The 23,547-nt window shown below is 44.5% G+C and overlaps 1 protein-coding gene across 1 annotated transcript; it reads right to left on the bottom strand.

Moving 5' to 3' along the window:
* Positions 1-11,473: 11,473 nt before the first annotated feature.
* Positions 11,474-16,200, bottom strand: LOC6588503 (Fanconi anemia group M protein). The gene is made up of 6 exons (XM_002013910.2): positions 16,110-16,200; positions 15,699-16,044; positions 14,761-15,635; positions 12,339-14,696; positions 12,066-12,277; positions 11,474-12,011 (listed from the first exon to the last, which is right to left on the bottom strand). The coding sequence occupies exons 1-6, from the start codon at positions 16,179-16,181 to the stop codon at positions 11,687-11,689; spliced, it is 4,188 nt and encodes a 1,395-aa protein (XP_002013946.1). The 5' UTR covers positions 16,182-16,200; the 3' UTR covers positions 11,474-11,686.
* Between the last annotated feature and the right edge of the window lie 7,347 nt (positions 16,201-23,547).

The following is a 23,547-nucleotide window of genomic DNA, read 5'->3' on the forward strand; positions in this document are numbered from 1 at the left end:
GTGTCCGATCACAAACCACACGAATCCAATCCATTTGCCAGCAGCCATGCAAATGGAAATTGGCTTGTGGCCAGCATCTTCTTCTGGTTTCCCGAGTTAACCTTGTGGGTTAATTGACAGTTTTCATTGGAGATTCGGGCACGAGCCATCGGAATCGGGAGTCAGGTGTTGTCCAAGAAGCCCTGGAATGTGCCTGTGGCCAGGGGGGCCAGGCGCCAAAGAAGTCTTTCTTCATTAGTTGCAAGTGGAATTGGAGGCCCCTTCCGCACTTTCCAAAGCAGATTTCCACAACAAAGAACGAAAATTCTGCGGCTAGAGAGGTAAAGCTTGAGCTGGAGAGTGGGACCAACTAGTTGGAAACTCTTTACTGGGAGATTACTTGTGTTAAGTCAGCATATGTGTGGCAATATGCTCACTCTACACTGCGAGAATTCTTCACTAGGAAGAAAGCAAAAGGATATCTACGTTTCACCAGTCTGGGATTGTGACCTACTCGTCTGGTATTGGGACTTTCAGGCCTTTCACGTAAAGAGAACATAAGTTTTGATCGTTTTTTAATGAATAATATATTTGTATATTGTAATAACAGCTTAGATTAACGAACAATTTCTTGTATGTTTATTATAACCACAGAAAACTCTAAGCATTGACCTGCTCTGAAAATAATAAAAGTTTAATAGAGTTTTATGCTTTAAAATCCGTCTTCGGATGCCACTTAATCTTCTAGGCTAAGACTCAAATTTTCAACTCAAATACTTTCATGTACATTCGAGTATTGGAACCACTTTAACCCGGTCGGATCCTCTGCCTAACGGCTGCAAATATTAATTTTTGCACTTAACCGACAATGTTTCTGTGTCAGACACGAAAAAATCATGGCCAAAAATGAAGAAAGGCAACAAGCAATTACTGCATATTCAATTGCCCGCACACAGAGATATCCATACACACAGATACACACGGATAGACGCACGTCTCTGTAAAGGACTCTGGAACAGTCACGAAGCGTCGTACTCTCTTCGCATTGGCATTGCTGCTGCTGGTACATCTGCTGCTCCTGCTACTGGTTGTAGGTAGGCCTTGTAGTTGGCTAATTGGATTTCATTTGAACAGCAACAACAACGCCGAACAATTGCCATAATAAAAGCAACAACATTGCCTCCATCCATGGCAATTGTAATGCAATTTTAATGCAAAACGAGAGGCGGCCAACATTTTTATTGCATTTTTACCTTTATTTCACTTAATAGCAGACAACAACAATAACTGCAGCAAGAACAACAGCAACAAGAAATTGGTGCTTGGTATGAATACGGAATGATGCCAAGACCACCACAATGCATGGACTGGGGGCTGGCTGAGGATGGAGATAGCAGAGGGGGTGGTACCTGGCAACTGGCACTGGCACTGGCACTGGCACTGGTAGAGGTGGTGGCTGTGGCTGTGGCAGTGGCAGGGGCAGGGTGGATGGAAATTAGTATGCAGCAGAGCACTGCAGCTGGATGGCAGGCACACAGGCAAACAAAACTCAGCTTAAGTGTATCTCCAAAGTACACTGAAAGAATATACTCGTCTATGAATATAGCCCAAAAAGATGATCCATAAATCTATAAATACCAGCGATCTGAACTGAGTCTGATGAATGCAATGTTATTCTCAGAAATTCCTCAAAATTCGTTGTGTTTTTCCAAGTGTACGAGTATGCACTGTAGCTGATGCATGCCTTAAGCACAGAGGCATTGTGTGTGTGTGTGTGTGTGTGTGTGTGTGTGTGGTCCTACCTACAGCAACGTTTCCAGGACTTGCCACTTGACTTTATTGGCAACTTCATGGAATATTCAAGAGCTAAGTTTTGCGCAAGTGCCTCCGAATAATATCTGCTCCTGTACCCCAGCTTCCGATTCTGCTCCTGTTCGACTTCCTGCCGGACTGGCGGCTGCAGCGTTGCCAGCTCCTCATTTGATATGCATTTTTATTTGGCTCATATACAAATGGCGGCGCATGACGCGAATCGAGTTCGAGTGTGTGTGTGTGACAGTGCGATGGCTGAGCGGAAGGCAGCGCAAGTGTCACTTAAAATGCCAATACTGATTATGGCTCTGTCCCACTCTCCACTATTTCCCCATCTCGCCAGGATGTCGCAGCGAGGATTTTATGTGCGGTCAGGGCTTGGCTATTATTGGTGACAGTTTTACCTTTATGCGAAACTCTCTCAAATGCACACATGCCAAGAACTACAGTGAAACTTCTACAACTGCCAGATATGTGTGTGTGTGTAGCCGGATATGTATGTATGTCTGAGTGCCTGTGGGTGGTTGGGTGGCTCTCATTTAAGTGATTTCCCTCAACACATGGAGGGAGCGCTTTCCTCGGTAAAATCAAACTCCGAGAGTTCCTAGACCAAGGCCGTCGTGATTGTTTTTCGAAATTCTCTCCTTCTGTCCACACATGACTTCGATTAGGGCGCCAGGCAGCCCCAAAATGGCTGGGATCGGGTCTATGCGTGTGTTTTTGTGAGTCAATTGGGCACACAATTTACTAAGCGATAAATTAACGCATTAATTATTGAACAGACTTGTGGCCAGGACTCTCCTTCGCTTCCACTGCCTGTGCTCTGGGTCTCGAGTTCTAAGACGCGTTTGACCTTTGCTTGGAGAGTGTTCTCTCTGCTTATTTCTTCAAATCAAAGTTGAAAAGACCGACACTTTGATATCTTGTTTGGTGGTATAAAATGATACTTTTTGGATAGAAATATTATTTAGAACCCCTAGTTCTATCCTAATTTACTTAGCTGGAATCTTCATTCCTCATCCCTCATTGCCTGTATTTCATATATTAAAGTAAGTCGATTAAACAGCTTCAAACCAAACAAAAGCTTTAAGGGATCTTCTCCACTCCGCCAAAATAGTATGAGCAGTACCAGTATACCCGATACTCAAAAATAGTATTGGGGTATAGTCGATTTGTGTTGAAAATGGATGTGTTTAACGTCCAGAAGGAATCGTTTCCGACCCCAAAAAGTACATACATATATATATTGTTGATCAGCATCAATAGCCGAGTCGATTGAGCCATGTCTGTCTGTCAGTCCGTCTGTCCATCCTTATCAGCGCCTAGTGCTCAAAGACTATAAGAGCTAGAGCTACGACATTTTGTATCCAAACTTCTGTAATAAGACACTATTACACGTACATATATTTCAAAACTTAGCCCCACCCCTTTCCGCCCCAGAAAGGAAGATACCAGAAAATGAAAAACGCACAATCATAGAAAATTAGCAATTCTATCAGTTCGCCGAATCTGGATCGGATCGGATTATTATTATAGCGCCCGACGACACGCTCAGACTGATTTTCTGTCTCTCTCGCACGCACTCTTTGCCGTGTCGTGCAATGTTAGCGCCGTCTGGTGGAGGAGAGCCATTCTGACTGAAGTATCGGGTATAAATGTAGAACTGCGGCCGCCGCAGCAACTCACAACGTTCCCCCTCGTTTTATTGAAGATTAGGGCGGAATAATCTGTCTAGACAATAAAATTGTATGAACTCCCAATGAAATTCTGCGCTAACTTTAAATATTTATTTTGTTTTACATAAATATACTACTCGAAATTGATAATATTATATGCATACGATTAAATATTTCCTCAATAATAGTCCTAATTTTCTAAGCGTATAACATCCAATGGATTCTAATGGATATGGATTCCATCAATCTATTACTTTAATATTTAATTAATTAAAACTTTCTAGACATTAGAACAATGGAATATTGCAAATATGGAATCCATAAATAGTCCGGAACCCCCTGGGATCTGTAGCATCTTCATCCCCGATTCAATTCGATGGCCAAGTTCAATTAAACATGGCCTTTGATTGGGAACTTCCATTTCGTAAATTCCCCAGCAGAGCCGGGAACAGAACACAGCCTGAAGGGTGTTTCTAATTAATTTCGCACCCACTCCCATCGCTGCCACAAGGAGCTACTGATTTTTATGCTGCCACACACCCACTCTTGAGCACGCTAATGTAGCCATATATGTACATATTCTTGGGTGTACTTAGGCTCATGTATGTTGCATGTATATGGGCATTTTTAATAAGTTACCGATTCTTTTCACGCATTCTTGCCGGAACACTCGGCAAAGCAGGGGCCGAGCCCCTCCACCCTCCACCACCGCTCCCTCGCCAGCGCCGTGGTCTCTTGGCCAATTTGGTGGGTGCCGTTTTAGCTGTTTTATAAATTAAATATGCCCCCGCGCAATGCCAGTCGGGGACTTCTGCCGCAAACGCAAATTTGGCACAATTTTCGGGGCCGGGTTAAATGAGTTTTTCGCGGGGGGGGGCTGGGGGATGGGGGTGCGGTTGTGTGTGCGGGGGTATTCTGATTGTCTGAATGGGCGACACGCCGTTAAGCAGTTCATTTGTAGGCAATTTTCGTATGATTACAAACAATTTCCGCACAGCTCGCCGGGAGTGTGTGCGATTAGCCTTCAAATTTATGGATCATTCTTTCCTACTCTGCAGTCTCTGCAATGGGGGAGTCATGATTTTTATTGTTTCAAGTGGCTTTTTGGCGCTGAGGGAATAGGAGTGGGAATTGAAATGTTTGGGGCTGGAATTGGGAAAGAGTATGATATGTGGGTCATAAATTCGACGGCAAATTGCCCAATTTTCGTACACAGAGGGTAATTGCTTAGATATACGAGCGTTTGCAGTGTGTTGTTCGAATCCCTATGGGCTAAGAGGTAGGTATGTAGAGTGATTCATTTGCTAAGCTGATCAATCTTTGATATCTTTCTTCAACAATATTATTTCCATTTAGTCTTCTTGAAGTATTTGTCTCTATATCTAATTGAAAACATATATTCACATAAAATACTTCAGAGCACAGCATAATCCATGAATGCTTAAGACACAAAACCCCGTAGATATATGAAATGAAATTTTGTAGTCTGCTTATAAAGTATTGATAGAAACTTTTTGACTTTTTGGCTGTAATAAAAATATGAAAGTTGAACTGATTTTATAAGCTGCTGAAATTCCCTTGGGACGTCTGTTACGAATACCCTTATAGAGCATATTAGTGCTAAAAATTTGAATATAAGTCGAATGCTTTTCCCCCAATGTATTTTATAGAATTTCAGCACATTGAACTAATTTGTATAACAACTCTTTTAACTTATTAGGGAAACGAAATTCAACATTTTAGTGCCTCTTTGGCACATCAAAATAATTAAATAAGATACGGTCATAAAAAATAAACAAAACAATACGAAACAAACCTCAAGTCAAGCTTTCGTTTAAGCCTTTTAAGACTAGGCCTCCATAAAACGAGTAAACAGTTAAGACGGACGGACATTAGACGTTTTGAAAGCAAATTATAACATTTGAGTGGCATTAAAAAGCGGATCGTAAAAGTATCTTTGCCGGACTCTGATCTCGAATCGGAATTTCTACAACCCGTTCGGAATTTTATTTGCATATACAAATTGGCTAAATGCATTTTAATCGTCTCGATCGGGTTACAAATATTAAAACGACACCTTTCCCCGCCTTCAGCCTTTGGGCCCCGTCCCTGGCCCCTTTCTCTCCATATAGCACGTAGTTATCTCAACTACCCAAGTTAATTGCTTAATTTCTAAAGACAGCGACCAGATCGTTGAGATCCGACAGACCGCTCAGGCCCTTAGAGCATTAGACAACGACTCGGATATTTTTATTGTTCCCCTGAGCCTCTCCTACCTGATGTTCGTTTATACCCGTACGGCGGATGAGTCATATTCGATCTTTTGGCCCGGGTCACATTTTGGGATGCAATTTGCTTATCGACTCTCCGAAAACGACTCGAGAAATGCGTCTCTCCTGGCGGTGGCTTCAATAATTTTATTGGTATGGCCCACGTCGACGACGACTTCGCTGCAATCAATTAGCATTGTGACCTGTTTCTCTACCGAGCCCCTCTGCCTCTGCCTCTGCCTCTGCCTGCGCCTCAGCTTACTGCTCACTCTCGCACTCTTATCACTTTGACGCGCTTGTTAATGAACGAGCTGGAGCTGGAGCTGGAGCTGAGCCCGAACCAGCACTCGAAGAAAATGCAATGGTTTCAAAACAATTTCAACGGCTTTGCTGTGTTTTCAGTGTATTTTTAGTATTGAGGGGCTCGAGGCAACTATATCAATTATATTTAAAGGGAAGACTTTGGAAAAAGACGTGCAGTTGTCTGCAGCATATCAACTAATATACAGAGATATATTTTTCTCAGTGCACAATTAAATTTGTATCTTGAGGTCGAGATTCCCCCGAGTGTCCTCCGTTCCGTTCCGTTTCGTTCCGTGCCCCTCTCATATTTTGATGCATCGATCTGTGAGCGACTTTGTTTTGTGATTTTGTTATGATTATTGTTATGGCGCCGTTTCTTAAAAGCTTTTTGCTTAAAACGTATTTTAAATGCTAATTAAAATGTGTTTATTTCTTAAAGCAAATCATTAAAATGTTTTGGATCGGGGTGTTTAATATTTAATTTGGGGAATACACTCTCCATTAATACGCGAAAATCGCTAGAGACATGAGTGAAAAATGACTCATGGCGAAATTATAAATGAGCGTGCAACTGAAGCTCAAATCGAAATCGAAATTCATTTTTCAAATCGGGCACACAAATTAGCATTTGCCATTCATTTTTTTGTACAGTTTTTCCCGGGAATAACAAATGAAAATGCTCGTTTCTGCTGGCCCGCTTGTTCCCAAAACAATTAAAAATGGCAGCCAGGAGCAGGAGGCCGCCCTGGGGTGCCTGGAGATGGGCCTGTGTCTCGTCCATCATGTGAAATGCACTTTAGTGAAAATGAAAAAAAGCTTGGGCATGGACGGCACCGGAAGCCCACCGGATCTCAAGCCCAAGAGAAAGCAGAGAGATGGAGATAGAGAAAGAGGGAGAGAGAGAGAGAGAGAGAGAGAGGACTGTGAATCACAGTTCATTAATTTCAAATGGCCTCATGCTGGTGTCAGCCGGGAAGGCAGGCGGGTCCAGGTGTTGGCTTGAAAATGCATCTAGCGGGCCAGCCTCATCCAGGGTCGGAAAATTGCCCTGGCCAACTGACAAATGAAACTTGTTTGCACCTCCGGCCGGCCCGAAAGCCCCAAAGCTCCGCCAAGTGGGAGTACTCGTACCACACCAGCCCCAACAGCAACACGAACAGAACTGCGAGTGGGCCTCCAACTAATGGTGATAGAACAGCTTCAGAGCAGAGCTCCGCCAGCCTCTTGAATATTTCAAAATGGCGGCCCTGTCATTAGCCGAAGAATGATGAACATTGCCTCGGAGAGTGTCCGGCCTGAGTCGGCGTTGGAATGAATTGGAAAATGTGCAGGGCCGAAAGAAGTCTGATTCTGATTCAAAAAGAAACCAAGCATTGAAGTGAAGTTGATTTGAACATTTGTCAAGGATATCCTTAAAGAAATCCATACTAATGAAGGGCAAAGTAAATTTGATGTTATCTTATGAATGGGACTATCATGGACTCTCCAATTTAGAATTAATTAATAATGTATGGTAAACAAATTTAAAATGAATGATACAAACCTAAAATAAGCTACAAAACGAACTTCCTTATAAGATAATAATCATATTAAATATTTATGGACATGTATCCTTACTAGTTATGAGACATCCGCACATGGGAAATGAGATGCCCTCACGCTTCCTCCCGCAATACCGACAGACGGCCATAAAGTGAAGTGCCATTAGGTCCGTCCAACACCAAACAGGCATCAGGCCATGGTCAACGGCAAATCATTTACACAAATCAAGCGAAAGCCCCGGCAATCAGGGCCGAGTGACAAAGCCTGATGTATGTGTAAGCGAAGTTGTCGTCGTAGCATCAACGCCACCACCACCACCCCCACGCTCCTCATCAGTCAGGCACTCTCATTGGCCAGCCTCCATTACACCCACGCTCCTACCACGTTGTCATCGCCGTCCAATTGCTCAGTTAATGGATCGCTGAGGCCATAAAAGTGTGCCAGCTTGGTAACTCGAAATCGCACTCCAAACCGAATCCCAATCCGAATCTGAAACTGAAGCACAGCTCGAACGCGGTGGCAATTAAAAACTCAACCACAAAACCGTTGTTAATGACGAAAACGAGGCGAGGACGAGGACGAGGATGAGAAGGAGAATGAGAATGAGAACGGGGAATGATCCGAAGTCTAAAGCTGACCACGTGTGACAAATTGACGCTTTTTAATTTTGCCCTGCACCCACACCACACTCGAAACGAAAGCGCCACACGGATCCAGTCCGATGCCACCCCCCAGGAGCCCCAGCCTCTCCTTGTCGCCTGATTGATGACATCGTTGCGGTTGTTCTTGTTGGAGGCGGAGGCTGTTGCTGTTGTTCCCGAGATGCCTTAAAAAGGTGTTTTCATTTTGCATGCAAAAACATCGCCCTGATTAATTGCCTCGCACACTCAAACGGGGGGAGGGGGGCCAGTGGCACCTTGGAGAGTGGAGAGTGGACGGACTCTGACTCTGACTCTGACTCTACTTTATTTAACAAATGATGTGCATGTCTCAAGTGGCGATAAGTAGCCAGCGAAATGCAGTCGGAGCTCATAATAGAGTTGAAGTTGAGCCCAGAGCCAGGTCCCGAGCCAAGTCTGGACCCAGCCGGAGTCCGATGCCAGGCAACCAAATCAAAATGTTAATGACACTCTCAATACAGTTATCACGGAAAGACCTGGTGAGGTCTGGCGAGGACTGGGCCTGTAGCCACTTGACCGAGCCTTTTAACATTTTTGCCATTCCTATCGGGACTGTCGTCCTCCGCGTCCTCCTCGCCTTGCTGTTGTCGTCCGTCGTCGGCATCGACGACGCTGTTAAGTTGTCATTTCCATTATGACCATGTCGCTTTAGCATTTAACAAATAGTTGAGACATTTACAAGCGGCGATAAGAGAGACGGAGACGGACCGGAGAGGAAGGCACTCCGAATGCTCGACGATTTGTGTTAATGTATTTATACGCGAGCTTGGCCAGCGGCTAATTGATGTCGCCTCTAAATGGGAAAGCGGCAGGCCAGCAAAGTTTAATATTCATATGGCCAGCGCTAGCCTGTCATACATTAATCAAAGACAGCGTCCATAAAACCTCATAAATATATGTGACTATGAATCGAAGCCCACACAGCCCCACATCTAGAAGAGGGAGAGACAGCCATAATTGCCTAGCACTTTTGACATGCCAACATGATAATATGACAAGACAAGTCAACGGGGCATCAAGAAACTTATCAGCCCGGCAACAAAGAACTCCAGGCCGGATGTGGATGCGCTCGGCTGGCGATGGCCGCCACGTCCACGTCCACGTCCACGCCCAGACCTATTACACCGCCCTTTGTCTCTAAGTGAGTGTGTTGACAAGACGCCAAGCCGGGGACCTGGGAATGAAAGCCAAGAAAAATTATAAAACGATAAGGCCAGGCAACAAAGTCGTGAGTCAAGCAACAAAAACATATCGAAAACATAAATATGCATATCGAAAATGGCTTAGACAATTTCAATTTGTCAAGAGATATGATAGAGAACGATCACACAGTGAGACGGTTTCGACAACACCCTCGTTGGTGGGCGTTTCCATTGTGCTACCAAAGAGCCAGCGGATCAATTTGAAATCGATTTGTCATTGAGAAGGAATCAAACATATGGCCGGGCAATGGTTCCTTCCCGACTCTCGAAACTGCTCTTTATTATGCTCGTAAATCATTCTCGATGATCATTTCCTTGAACCGCGATCTACAGAATGCCAATCAGTAAAAACACTTCCGATGAGTTCTCCATCGATCCATCGATTACAGACCATTTACTGCAGTTCTTCAACTTCTTCAGCTTAAACGTGTTGCAACAGCACGTCTGGAGTACACCTCTACGTAATTTTCGCAAAACGTTTTGTTTGAAATTGGAATTGGTTTTGTTTCGCAAGACAATTTAACCGCAATTCGACTAAAACGATAGGCGGACCATTTATAAAAGCCCAAACACAGAGTTAAGCTAAAACCAAACCCAAAGTGAAACTCTGAGAACGGATTTGAGTGCGATTTAGCATACCCTACAAAGAACGAACTACAAAATTGGACACGGCGCATCAGGCAAGCACGTTTCGTATTAAGGAAATCGTCGGGACCGTAAAGACTCGGGCCAGATCCCAGCCAACTGAACCAGCAATTGGCTTGGACTCTGGCTTGGCAATGGCGATGGCCACTATGAAAATGATGGCCAAGTCAGTCAAAAGAGAGAGAGAGAGAGAGAGCGAGAGACACAGTCAGGGGAATGGCATGGAAATCGCATTCACATTCACATTCACAGCGAATCAATTTCAAATAGCCATCCATCATTTTGATCATCAACAAGTCAACGTCATCATCAGCTCATCTCAGCTCTGCCTCAGCCTCAGCCTCAGCATCGGGCCAGGCCAGGAATTGCTGATTGCCGCAAAATCATTTTTGCATTTCGACTGGCAGACTGGCAACAAAAACTCTTTGAGCTGATGTTGATGAAAACGATTTTAAATTATTTTATTGCAATTGCAAAATTGTACTGTACTGCTTGACTGGTTCGCTTTTCCGTCTGGTTGGCTGCCTCTGGCTTTCGGTCCATGGCCCGGTCCCAGTCCCCGGACCTGGCTTATGGCCGCATGGCTATATCAATTTTTTTCGCTTTTTCTGTTTTATTGCAACTCCATTAAAATTGAATTGAGTTTTCGTTGTTGCTTTTGCTATTGCTGTTGTGCCTGTTATTGTTGAAAATATAATAATGGTTATTACGCTGAAACGATTGTTGTTAAATTAAAAATTATTGATTATGCCGCACACTGCAGTGGAAAAATGTTGGTAGAAACCCCATGCGGGGAATTTGAATATGCTTTACCGTCACTGTACGTTCGTTTTTATGGATAACACGAAATCAAGTAATTGGGTTCTCTTAACGTACATATTTTACAACCAACTTGGCCTTAATTAAGCCTGCATTTGAAAGGTACTATGCGGTTCCGGTAACTTAGTTCGGCAATTTTTAAGGGCAAATTAAAAAGGTACGATATTCATACATGTATATGCATGTATGTTAATTTTGTTGGCTAATTCTACATTTATATATTCAATTATATTTTATTCAAAATCCAAACCGTCATATTTCAGTAATGCACAACGTTGAACAGTGTTCAACTGAAATTATTTCCATTTCTGTCTGGAGCTCAAGAACCAGCACTATCTGTTGCCAGTCCCCCAACAACAATGTGAAAAGGAGAAGTCTTCGCTCTTCGACAGCATCAACAAGATGGTAAAAAGAGGCTCCAGCTCGAGAGTCTAACAATGTCGCGACGCTTACCCCCCAATCCGGCCGGAATCATTGGCGCGGCCAACATCAGTTCAACTACAGTTTGTATATGGAAAACTTGTTCAATTACCTTTTGCGTTTTATGACACGATTGAAAGACGATAATATAATTTACATAATAATTTGAAACAATTTGAAACACATATACAAAGTAAAAACGATCAAATTTTCTGGAAAGTCTTAACCCTAATCTTGTCTTTGATTTACAACTATTTGCTAAACTTACAATTACTTTGAACGTGAACACATGTATGGCCCGAATATCGTGTTGTGATCTGATTGGACTGGACTGATCTTTAATTTAAAAAGATTACATCGTCATCATCATCGCTGGAACTGGCTATTGTGTGCACACGACGACGCTTGTTGGAAGGAGCTGCTGGCAGTTCCACTCCAAGTCGACGCTGTCTACGTCGTTCTTTTAGAATACGTTCGGCCCGCTCCAGCGGGCACTCGGAAACATCATGCTTCTCGTGTGCAAAACTCTCGTCGGCAACAACAAAGGAAGAGGGCATATACTGGGAAGCTTCTGCCTCGACAGCCTGTGAGAAGATGAGCGACTCATCGTGATATACACGGCGAGCGGGAATCTTAAAGGCACCAGGACGTTGAACGGGACTCCTGCAAAAGTTATATCGTATAAAACGTAATCTCATCAAAGTATTCTTTACTTACCTGATACCCTGCAGGTACATGGCATGATCAGTGGTGTCATTGTGGTCCTCATCATCGCTAGAAACTATCACAGAATCCTTTAGATACGCGCCAATGGTGTGCTCTGCCTCCTCTTCGTGATCAGATCCGCTTTTCTCTGCTTCATCGACAATGAAGGAGTTAAATCTACGGCGTTTCTGGCGTGGCCTGGTCGGGGGAGTTGGTGTTTCCGGCTGAAAGGCGGAGAAAGAGGAGGTTAATTTATAGTATTGTAAGAAGTGTGCGATTAAATACCATTTGAGTGGCAGGAATTTGTTCGCCCTCATCGGAATCGCAATCAACCTGGGTGACCGGCACCGGCTGGATTGATTTCTGTTGTTCTTCTTCATCGGAACTGATAATGATCTTCCGCTTCGATGGTCTCCGTATGATAGGCGAATCCTCTTCAATGACCACTGTACGAGTTTTTGATGTAGACGCATTCATTGAAGTCAGCCGATGCAAGGACTCCGCCGCTTTGGCCATACGCCCGCACCCACGCATACGATTCAGGTACAGATCGAAAATGCTGGGTGACTTATCTGGGACACACGGAGTAGTCCGCTTTCGATGTTCTGGCGACTGGAGGTTATCCGGAAGATGCAGAGCTTTTGAGGGGGGAGTGGGAACAATTTGTGCAGTTGAGGTGGTTTTGGCCGCTAATTTGGCGGCTAGACTTTTGGCCTGTGGTTTGCATGGTGACACAGAGTCGCAATTAAAGATGTCTGGTGAAATATTACGTGGAGTAGAGCAGGATTGGAACAAATCAGGTATGTTCTCTTTCATAGCATCACTTGGCAAGAGCGTGTCCCGCTTCTGCTGGCTCATCAGCACCACCTCCTCAGCCATTGGTTCCAGGAAATCATTCAAATCGATTCCCAAGTCATCTGGAGTTGCATCCACAGTAGCAACTGCTTTTATAGCGGGCGTCACGTTTAATAATGGGATCACATGTGGGTCTGGTCTTACGTTTGCCTCCGATTCCAGATCTGGCAGTGGACTTTGAGTGGGTTCTGCAAATGCTTCCGCTTCTGTTTTTTCAGTCTTCAGACCTGGGGCCGTTTCACTCATCAAGCAATTTAATCGATCCAAGTTATCCCCCAGATCGCTTGCCTCCACCCGTGAATCGCACTCGTCTTCCTCCTGGAGTACTTCGGACTTTAGTCGGCTCTCCGGCTTTACTCTAAGTGGCGTTGATCTATGCGGCACCGCTTCTGTGGCGGCAAAGTCCAGCCATTGGCTTTGATACATGGAATTGCATTCTGTTTCAACCTTTTGCTCCCATTCATCATCCGACCAGGTGACTTCCTCGCCACCAAGTTGCTCGTGAACTGTCGCCTCCAGATTTCGCAACTCCAGCTTATCCAGGAGCTGCTGCTTCAGCTCGAAATTGTCTGAATTCAGGCCTTGCTCATCTAGACCTTCGAAGATCCTATCACAGGTGGCTCTAAATGCTTTTTCTGTCTCCTCATCCAGTGGACTCTCCAGATCTTTGAGGGTAATCTCTGCCAGAGATGGCTCCGACTCTAAAAGTTCCTCTAGTTTCTCGGGCCCATCGCATATTTCCAAAAGCAGCTTGTAGTTATTTCTGGTTCGTTGCTGCCTGCTATTCAAACGTTCCTCGGGAATGTTCATCTGGTTTTGAAGTACCATCTTTGAATGGGTTTCCTGTACGAAAATGGGATTACTGCGCAGCAGATGGAGCTTAAGCTGCCGGGGCAGTTCCTTGTCTTGCAGATGGCTGATTAGGTCTTGGGAGGCCGTGATAATCGGCTTGTTCGATTGCAATATACGTGTTAGCTTTCGCAGGCGTTGAATCTCCTCCTGACTGTTGCTCAACTTGGTTGCCTGGGTGTCCAGGAGGAAGTTCTTAACGTTTACACTGTTCCGAGTCGCTTGGTCCTGGATCATCTGCTGGGAAGCTTCACTCATCTGATAAGGTTGGAGTCCCTGCAGTATTCCCTGACTCTCCGAAGGATGGCTACTTTGCTTGTAGAACTTGTGGAGGGTTACATTCGTCTCTTTTCGTTTTTTCGGTTCCTTTGCCTTTGCGGAGGGTTTCAGTTTCGGCTTATCCTCAATGGCAGCTGCTTCCATGTGCTTCTCTTCGCACTTCGGTTGAAACTGAGATGGCACCATTCGGGGATTGTTCGCATATAGCGACATTCGCACCACGGATGAGTTGAGCAGTTTCTTGTTTGTCTGATCCTTGTTAGCCAGCACATCCTTGAGCACTTGGTGCTCTCGTCCCTCGGTGACGAGCATCACAACCTCACCGTTCTTCTTCCTTCCGGTTCGGCCTATGCGTTGCACGAAACGCGTGGGATTCGAACTGCAAATGTCGAAGCATACAATCATTTCCACTTCGCCCACATCAATGCCCTCCTCGCCAATGGAGGTGGCCACGAGGACGTTGCTGGTGCCGCTTCGAAAATCAGCCATGATCTGGATTTGCTGCTTCTGCGTCAGGGCATAGCTAGCTCCCGCGGTGCTTCCTTGTCCAACAAAGCACCGGGCACGCAGCAGCGGTCTGTGCTGGAGGAGTAGTCGATGAATCAGCATCACAGACTCACGGTACTCGCAGAATACAATGGCACGGGACTCGGCATTCGACTGAAACATGTGAAAAGTAATCCATAAGTGGAGATCCGACTGTAGATTTAAAAACCTGTCTTACCGCAAAGTGCTCGAGCAGCACCAGGCGCAGTTTTTCATACTTGGCATGGCCAAAGTCCAGATCAGCAGGCATCGCAGGCACTTCACCGTTCGTCATAGTATGCGTGGTGAAATCTAGGGGATTAGCACCCAAATTCAGACGCACCTGATCCACCAAATTTCTTAGGTCTCCGTCTCGGGCCAGGACAAACTTTTCACGTCCCTCCTCATCCGCATCGAAGTTATTCACGAACACACGCAGTCCGTGCCGCTCCATCAGCTCCAGGGAGTGATATAGACTAATGCACACGGAAAAGTTTCCAGCAATGATGTTGTGCTCTGGATGTCGCTGCCCCTTGGCCGAGCGTTCGTTGAACGTTTTCTGATCGTAGAGCAAATTGTTCTTGCTGATGTTGCCCTTGGTCCCCTTCAGAACGTCCGCAGCAATGAGCTGTCGCAGATACGGTTCGATAATCTGAAGCAAACGCTCGCGCGTCTCCTTTATCCTATCCTTGAGGGGCACCACAATCGTTCGTATAATGCGCCTGTGTATGTAGGGTTGGACATCAATTGAGTTGTCCCAGCGAACTTGAAGGTTGGCAATGTACAGGTTCTGGCAGACAGTGGCCACGTCCTCCATCGTTCGTCCTGGCGTAGCGGACAAGGCTAGCATGCGGAAGTTCGGATTGTGGGCCATCATGCAATCGGCCACTTGGGTGAAGGCGTAGCGGCCCTTGGCCCGATGCGCCTCATCCACCACCAGGAGTTTGATGGCGCCAAATGGAAAATAAGCTCCGTCGTCCGTCTCCAGCATATCGGAGTGAACCACCTGTGGTGTGGCGAAGAAAACACGCTTGCTGGCCCACAGTTGAGCACGCTTCGGACGCGCCAGTTGTCCTGACGAAACCAAAGACACTTCCTTACTCTTTGCACACTATATAGTGACGTTGCTCAACATACCCGTCAGCTGCACGGTGTCGGAACCCGGGAAGGGCATGATCTTCTGACAGGCGGCAATCTGCTGCGCGACGAGTGGCCGCGTTGGGGCCATGAAGATGATCTTTCCCTGAGGATACCATCGATAGAAGTTGTACATAACCACGGCTGCGATGAACGTCTTCCCCAGACCCGTCGGCAGAACCACCAAAGTGTTTTTATAGAGTGCCGACTGGACGATGTTTTGCTGATACGATCGCAGGGGAAGATTGTTCGGATAGATCCAATTGTGGCCGGTGGCCATGTCGAAGCCGTGGCACTCATCCTCTGCATGGACTGCAGGTTCGTCGGTCTTCGATCCAGATTGATCCTGCTTAATGTACGAAAATTCTGATTAATCTCCAGCTGATCGCATTATAACTTATGCGACATTACGTTGCTCTCCAGCAGTTCATGGTTCTCCAGGGCAGCCACCAAGTCGTCATCATCGTTCCAATCTACATCCATGACATCGTAATTAATTTTTTTTATTTTATTATTATCAAAAACAACAAAAAAAGGATAAGGACCAGTGTGGCCGCGAAATTATCGTGAAAATATACCGTCCGACCCGCAGAAATATACCAAATTTGCCGTCAAATTTTAAAAATATACCGTACATATACTGACGAATTCAAGTTCCATTATACCACTAACCATACAGCATATAGATGTGCCAGTTCATACAACGAAAGTGTCACACACCGGCTTGCGCTATCCGTACCCCAGAGTGACGTCATCATGAGAGAGAGAGCGCAGAGAGAACATCTTTGCATGTGTTAGTACACACGCAATATGTTTCGACAAAAAGTATGTGATTGTATGTTTTTTCAGATTTTTTGAACTCTCTCAGGTCTGATCTGTTTTGCCACCAGCATGTTTTAGTGTATGGGTGCACATGCATTCTCACGTACTTTGCGTGTGTGTGTTTACTATTGCTGGCCGCTAGAACTGAAATTTGAGTTTGGTTCTTGTTTCGGGTCTTTTGATGGACTGACCTACCGCCACAAAATAAATGAAGAATGGGCAGGGGGTGGGGGTATGGTACACTAGGGCGCGGGAAACAAAATAAAAGCTGTTATTTGTTTGATTTATACCACAAAATATAAAATATTACAATAATATAATTGCACATTTATTTCCTTATCTTAAGCAGGTTGATTATAAATTATACAAATTATGCAAACGCCGTCGGTTCTCGACGTTTTTGTTTATTATAACTAAAATAATGATGTATCTAAATATACAATATAAGAAAATATATATATATACTTAAATAAATATGCATAAATATAAATGGAATTGGTTTTACATATATTTCAAATCAATTGTCAATCGCGCGCTTTCGGACGGGAATCTGCAAAGTACAAATTTAGATGCCGGTCGCACCTTGAATACTCTCATGGACAATACCCATAAATTTTCTAATTCAATTATAAAATATCTTATGTACATACATATGCACATAAATATTAAAGTTTATTACATTCGTATATTGCATGAGGGTTTTCAAAATTACTGCTGCCCGGTCAGCGTCGAGTCGGTGTGTCTCGAGAGAAAGAATACAAAAACAAAATATGAATTGTCTGCGTGCTGAAACCGTAGGGCAGCGTGGTCGCTGATGTCTTTGGCGCGGCACAGTGGGACTCAGCCGAAATAGTAAAAAAATTGTATGAGTTCTTTAGATAAATTCTAATAGAGAATTTTCCAATCGAATTTTCCCACTGTGCCGCTCCAAAGACATCGGCGATCCGCGACCACCGCTTCGACGGTGCTGAGGCTCGAGAGTCCAGAATTGCCGAACAGACGAAACCGATGGGCAGCGGGGTCGCGGTAGAGACGAAGTACAGGCGAAAAGGGAATTGAAACCCCGCGCGCTCCCTCGTGCCTTTTGGGTTCTAATGTTAGGACCCGCCATAGAACAGCTTTTTGGTCGCTCATGCAACATCTTGGTATTGTATAGTCTTTGGTATTGTATAGTCTTTGATATAAACAAAACGTCGAGAACCGACGGCGTTTGCATAATTTATAATCAACCTGCTTAAGATAAGGAAATAAATGTGCAATTATATTATTGTAATATTTTATATTTTGTGGTATAAATCAAACAAATAACAGCTTTTATTTTGTTTCCCGCGCCCTAGTGTACCATACCCCCACCCCCTGCCCATTCTTCATTTATTTTGTGGCGGTAGGTCAGTCCATCAAAAGACCCGAAACAAGAACCAAACTCAAATTTCAGTTCTAGCGGCCAGCAATAGTAAACACACACACGCAAAGTACGTGAGAATGCATGTGCACCCATACACTAAAACATGCTGGTGGCAAAACAGATCAGACCTGAGAGAGTTCAAAAAATCTGAAAAAACATACAATCACATACTTTTTGTCGAAACATATTACGTGTGTACTAACACATGCAAAGATGTTCTCTCTGCGCTCTCTCTCTCATGATGACGTCACTCTGGGGTACGGATAGCGCAAGCCGGTGTGTGACACTTTCGTTGTATGAACTGGCACATCTATATACTGTATGGTTAGTGATTATACATATTCCTCGATTTTGTTATTCCGTGGAATATTACTAGCTAGATAGAATATTTAGCCATGCCCACATAATTTTATCCGATTAATGAATCAATTTTCTACTTGACTGGCATATTAAATACTTGGCTTTGATTGTTTTTGCCTCAATTTTGGTTGCTCAACAACAATATAGCGACTCGTATGATGGAAACCCGAGCTTAGCCCACTTAAGCCCCCTATATTTAAATAGTTCAACTACTCAAGGTAAGTGGCGGAAAATATTAACAATTGTAAATTCTTATAGATCCATCCTATCCTTCCCTTTAACTTGCCAAACCCCACGAATCTTTCATCTGAACTGCGCTAAAATGATTACCCCCTTGGCTTATAATAGGTTAATAGTTCTCCGGCAACCATATTGCTTAATTTTTATGTTCCGTCAAATATTATGCGCTAGATAGAACATTTAGCCATGCCCACATAATTTTATCCGATTAATTAATCAATTTTCTACTTGACTGGCTTATTTTTAATACTTGCTTTTTTTGGATTTTGCTTAAAAAAAGGTTTTAGCGAAAAAGGTCAAACAAATTAAACGTAATAAAACGTAAGAGAAAAATCGTTCCAATTGTTAAATTTCTTTATTCCGTTGAATAATGCTGCCTAACTAAAACCATTAGCTCTGCCCACATAATTTTAGACCATTAATGAATAAATTTTCTACCTGATTGACTACTTTTAAGTACTCTCTTTTATTGTGTAGTGTATAAAACAAGGTTTAGACAAAAAAGGTCAACAAAAAAACAGTGGCAACGTAAGTGAGTATGAAATGTCACGTCAACCGGAGTTTGGGCTCAGCTATACCCTATTTCGTTGATATATATGAAGAAACTGGTTTTCCAAGGTGTTTTAAAACGTAATTAATATAGAAATTATCTCAGATTGTTTTGTTTTGGACATATTAATGCATATGATTAGGGTATTGTAAATATATCTCGATCCCGATACCCATTCTTGGTTTCTGTAAGAATAGCACTACCTTCAAAATGTCGTTGAAATACCTTTAAAACAGAGACTGACTAGTTTTGGCCTTTATTGGTGCCTTAGATGACAAACATTCTCTCAGTTCTATAATATCTATTTCCCAGGGTATGCAAAATGTTGCTCAATCCGCGCCATGTTGGGGAACAATGATGCTCGATTTCTCGACACATGAGTCTGGCCCATACAAATGAAATGTTGCCAGCAACATAAGACGAAAGAAAACATAAGTAAGTATGGATTGTAGGGACATTGTGGCGAAGCAAAATCCCATCGAGGAAATTCCAAAAAAAGTCCCATCAAACTTAAAGCTTTAATTCAAATTCTTAAAGATTCACCAATTTTGTGGAGAGTATTTAAAAGCCCGCTGGTCTACAATGGGTTAATCGTTCTCGGTCCACTATCGGCAATATCCGTTTTTTTCAACTATCGACACTGGATGCCTTGCAGCGCTAGTATCGAAGATAGAACTGCGCAAGCAGTTCTTTAACTGGCTCATAAAGTTCTTTTGAGAACTGAACAAATGCAGAGTTCCATTAACGGCCACAGCGGGAATTTCAAACATGGAGCCACTGAGCGGACAAATGCTTAATGGATACGAAAATTGGTTGTTGTAGCTTTTATAGTCGCTGAGAAATTGGCGTCAAACAAGACGGATGGACAGACATGGCCATGGACTAGACTATTGATGCTGATCAAGAATATATATACTTTATGGGGTCGGAACATCCACTTTCACCATAATTCTCTATGGTGATATAACTAGATTCTGTAGGAGCCACTCAGTCAGTGTTTATTTAAAACAAGTCAGTCAAGGCTCTGCTTCTTTTCCTGATTAAAATGGATATGGACAACGAATCCGCCCCACAGCATGTCACCCTGGAAATCAACCACGAGAACATGCCAAGATCTGATTCGCTAAAGAAAATCTCCACCCTGCCCTGCTGCCACTGCTGATGGGGGGGAAATGATAATTAGAGTAAGCTCGCATCGCACACATGCGTAAGTTTGATGGAAAAACGTACATAAATAGTAACAATCTCATTTAAAAATCTCCACCAAGAGCCTAATGAGCGTTGGGCGAGCGGAAGCGGGACTGAAGCGTTCGGCCCAGGCCAGGCGATGGCGAACGCACAGAAAAGAAATGTAATTATATCGCATTATTTGTCATTTCGAGCAAATGAATTGAAACAAATTTAGTGTGACAAATGAATTGTACACATAGTATGGATATGGTATACGACACGACTGTCTGTATATGGAGAGATTGGGCGGGGCCGCGGTTGTGGTTGTGGATGTGGATGGGGCTGCTAATGTTGCCATCCACTAGGCAGGGACGGAAATAAGTACACACGAGTACCCGTACCTTATAGACACACTCAATTTGCTGTCTCTCTAGTCAATTTCATTTCATTTGCATGAAGTTCTCTGTCTCTGTCTGTGTCTCTGCCTTTTTTCTCCTTCTCATGTACACTACATATAGTACATGGTCGTGTGCTATCTCTGTGATATCTGTAGGCCATCGGCATTATGCCTTTTGCCTAATTCAGCTTTATGAGCCATGTCTAATTACCAAATGAATTGTGCAATTATATGTATATTTTTGTTTATTAATTGGCTTCCTCACTAATGAGCCTAATGACCAGATATCTACAAGCATATATTATATGTACGTACTCGTGCAGTGTGGGTATACATAGTATGTATGGTATATCCAACCTACTCGAATATGCAGATTTGTTGAGTCAGAGATGATCTCTGCGACTGGCTGACTCGGACTGACATGGCCAACATAAATGTCATGAGTTATGAGGCATTGATGCTGATCGGCCAAGTTTGCGGTTGCAGCCAGACCAATAGCCTTTTTGGTGCAATCTGCCAAGTCGCCAGTCCCAAGTTATTTGCGGTTGGCAGCGTAACGAGCACTTTTCACACAAAGTTGCCAACGCCAGCGGAAGCGGCCGTCATTGACAGGCCAGAAGGGCCACAGCCCAAGAAGGAACCATTTACGAAAAGGGTTTTTTGAAAGAGATGAGAACTGATTTCTCTGGAACATGAAATGGACTGGCATGCTCTGTAAACCCAACATGTTACAGGAGAAATATACTCCCCGATCTATTCTCTGCTTAAATAATATTATTGAAGAATACCTACCTAGTACCTAGATGGTACTGATGGGGCATACATAACTTGCGGTTAGCTTGGTCTTGAGAAGGATGGAGTTACGGCTGCGCCTCTGGTTTGTGCAACGCAACCCATTAGCACTTATTAAACCTAAGTGCTGAGAGGGACCCGCGGAACGCATCGTCGGGCGGAAATGGGCTTGGATTTGAAGTGCTGGTTACCAATGGACTGGACTGGTGACAGCTGCGCCAGTTTGCAATCAACATTTCAGCATTTCAATTGTCTGTGGCACTGGGAGTTGCAGTTGCAGTGGCATTCTACCGGTTTCCAGGTCGAGCTTAGCGGCGCGTGTCGCGCTGGCAGACAGACAGAGAAACAGACAAGCAAACCGAAAGCGAGACAAAGAAAGAAATGAACTGAACAGAACTGAAATGCAGCTCAAAATGGCTGCCAATTATGTGGCTGCCATATTTGTTTGTGGGCTATCGCTTTCTGCCGCTCTGTTGCTGGGCAATAAAACATTTTGTTTTATTATTAGCCACCACCAGCACCACCACCGCACGGACCCAGCCAGGTCAAGGAGTGGCAAGGAAAAAAAATAAAACCGCCTCTGATTCGCATTTAAGTTAGCTCAAATTTGCCAAATTGCGGGGAAAAGTTTGGTTTTCTCGTGTCTGCAAGCCGTTAGAGGAGCTGGCTCTGAGCTGGCACCTGCTCCAAGGCTCATCAGGACACGCCCCATTCCGAGCCACGAACACTTCACACTTTCACAGGCCAAACAAAGGATGCGGCCAGCCAGGGTGAATCGTCCAAATTAAATAACAAATTGGTCAACACAATTTCATTATAAAGGCAATAGCCAAGAACACACATGAATAACCCTTCATCAGATTAGGGGCAGCTGCAGGCGCCGCGACGCATCGCATCGCAGCGCATCGATGTCGACGCTCAAATCGATTATCCTTTGGCCAATCCTTTTGCATACCCGCGTACGTGCCGCACCTGTTGTCATGGCCTAATCGAGGGCTCAAGTGTCTCGGCCGGAGAGCGCTTCTAAGTGCTGGATGCCATGCGAACGAGCGGATGGCCATCTCTTGATGGCTATCGACTCTAATGGCGTCCAGGGCATCAAATTGGCCGACAGCTTTAATGGTGAGAGGGAGACAGCGAACTGGAAATTGGACACGGCCAACAGGATATGCATGGAGAGCACGCAGTAGCAGTGGCTGTGGCAGCGGCGGGTAGGTGCGAACGTCCAAAAACTGTGGACGTTGCATAATTATATGCAATTTATCCCCGAGTGCACCAGGGTCTGCCGTTGTCCTTCCTAGAAAGGCATCGACTCCGACTGCCGGCTACCGAGTTACCTGCTGGGAGGCAGAGCCCTGCCGATCCTCCCGATCGAGAGGTTCAATGAATGAAAAGCCGCCGTCTATTTGCGTCTATTTGCGTGGGTGTGGCCGAGCAGGCAGCTGCCTTCAGAACGCACTTCACTCGCCTTTTAAAACGCTCTCAGGATCGCTCGCGCGTGCTCCGGCGCCACTAACTTGACTATAACTTGCTTAATTAGCAGTCAATATCACGCACTTCATATCGTCCAATTAATTTAGCATATTACTCCGGCTAACTACGAGTTACAAGTTGTTGTTAGTGGCATCGTTGCTGTTGCTCGCTGTGTGGCAATTACCTGGCACACAACGTCGTTGCTCCGGAGTTGACGGCTTCGTTTGTTGCAGCCAACGCCAGTCCGTACTAGCCTGACATGCAAAACTGAAATCAGCATATTGCATGTTGTCATACTCCCCCGTACCGCGCAGGGCCCCCTTCCCCTCCCCTCCCCTCCCTCTAGAGCGATGCATGTGCATATTCCCAATGCCTAATGATAGAGCTGACGGGCGGTGCAGTAAACGTCAAAACGTCAAGCGTCTATTAGCCTGATTTTTGCCAGCGTCGGAGCTCCCTTCTCTGTCCGGCTGCTCCTCTTGGCCCTACTATGTCTAGGGTCTAGAGTTTTTTCCACCAAAATTGCCTGCGGGCTATGCTTCATTATAATCTTAGACCAATAGGTTTATATTGTAAATACACTGCGAAAAATTAATTTCAAGTGAACAAGAGGAATGATGTTGGATTTTTATAGACAGTT

This window comes from Drosophila persimilis, unplaced genomic scaffold (assembly GCF_003286085.1).
Source record: "Drosophila persimilis strain 14011-0111.01,24,50 unplaced genomic scaffold, DperRS2 tig00000000-arrow-pilon, whole genome shotgun sequence".
NCBI lineage: Eukaryota > Metazoa > Arthropoda > Insecta > Diptera > Drosophilidae > Drosophila > Drosophila persimilis.

What these genes read in the sequence shown, in the direction of transcription:
- LOC6588503 (XM_002013910.2), bottom strand. Translation starts at nt 16,181, where the DNA reads ATGGATGTAGATTGGAACGATGATGACGACTTGGTGGCTGCCCTGGAG. An exon ending in CGACACCGTGCAGCTGACGG is followed by an intron (nt 15,636 to 15,698) that starts GTATGTTGAGCA and finishes TGGTTTCGTCAG; the next exon opens with GACAACTGGCGCGTCCGAAG. An exon ending in AAATTCCTGCCACTCAAATG is followed by an intron (nt 12,278 to 12,338) that starts GTATTTAATCGC and finishes TCCGCCTTTCAG; the next exon opens with CCGGAAACACCAACTCCCCC.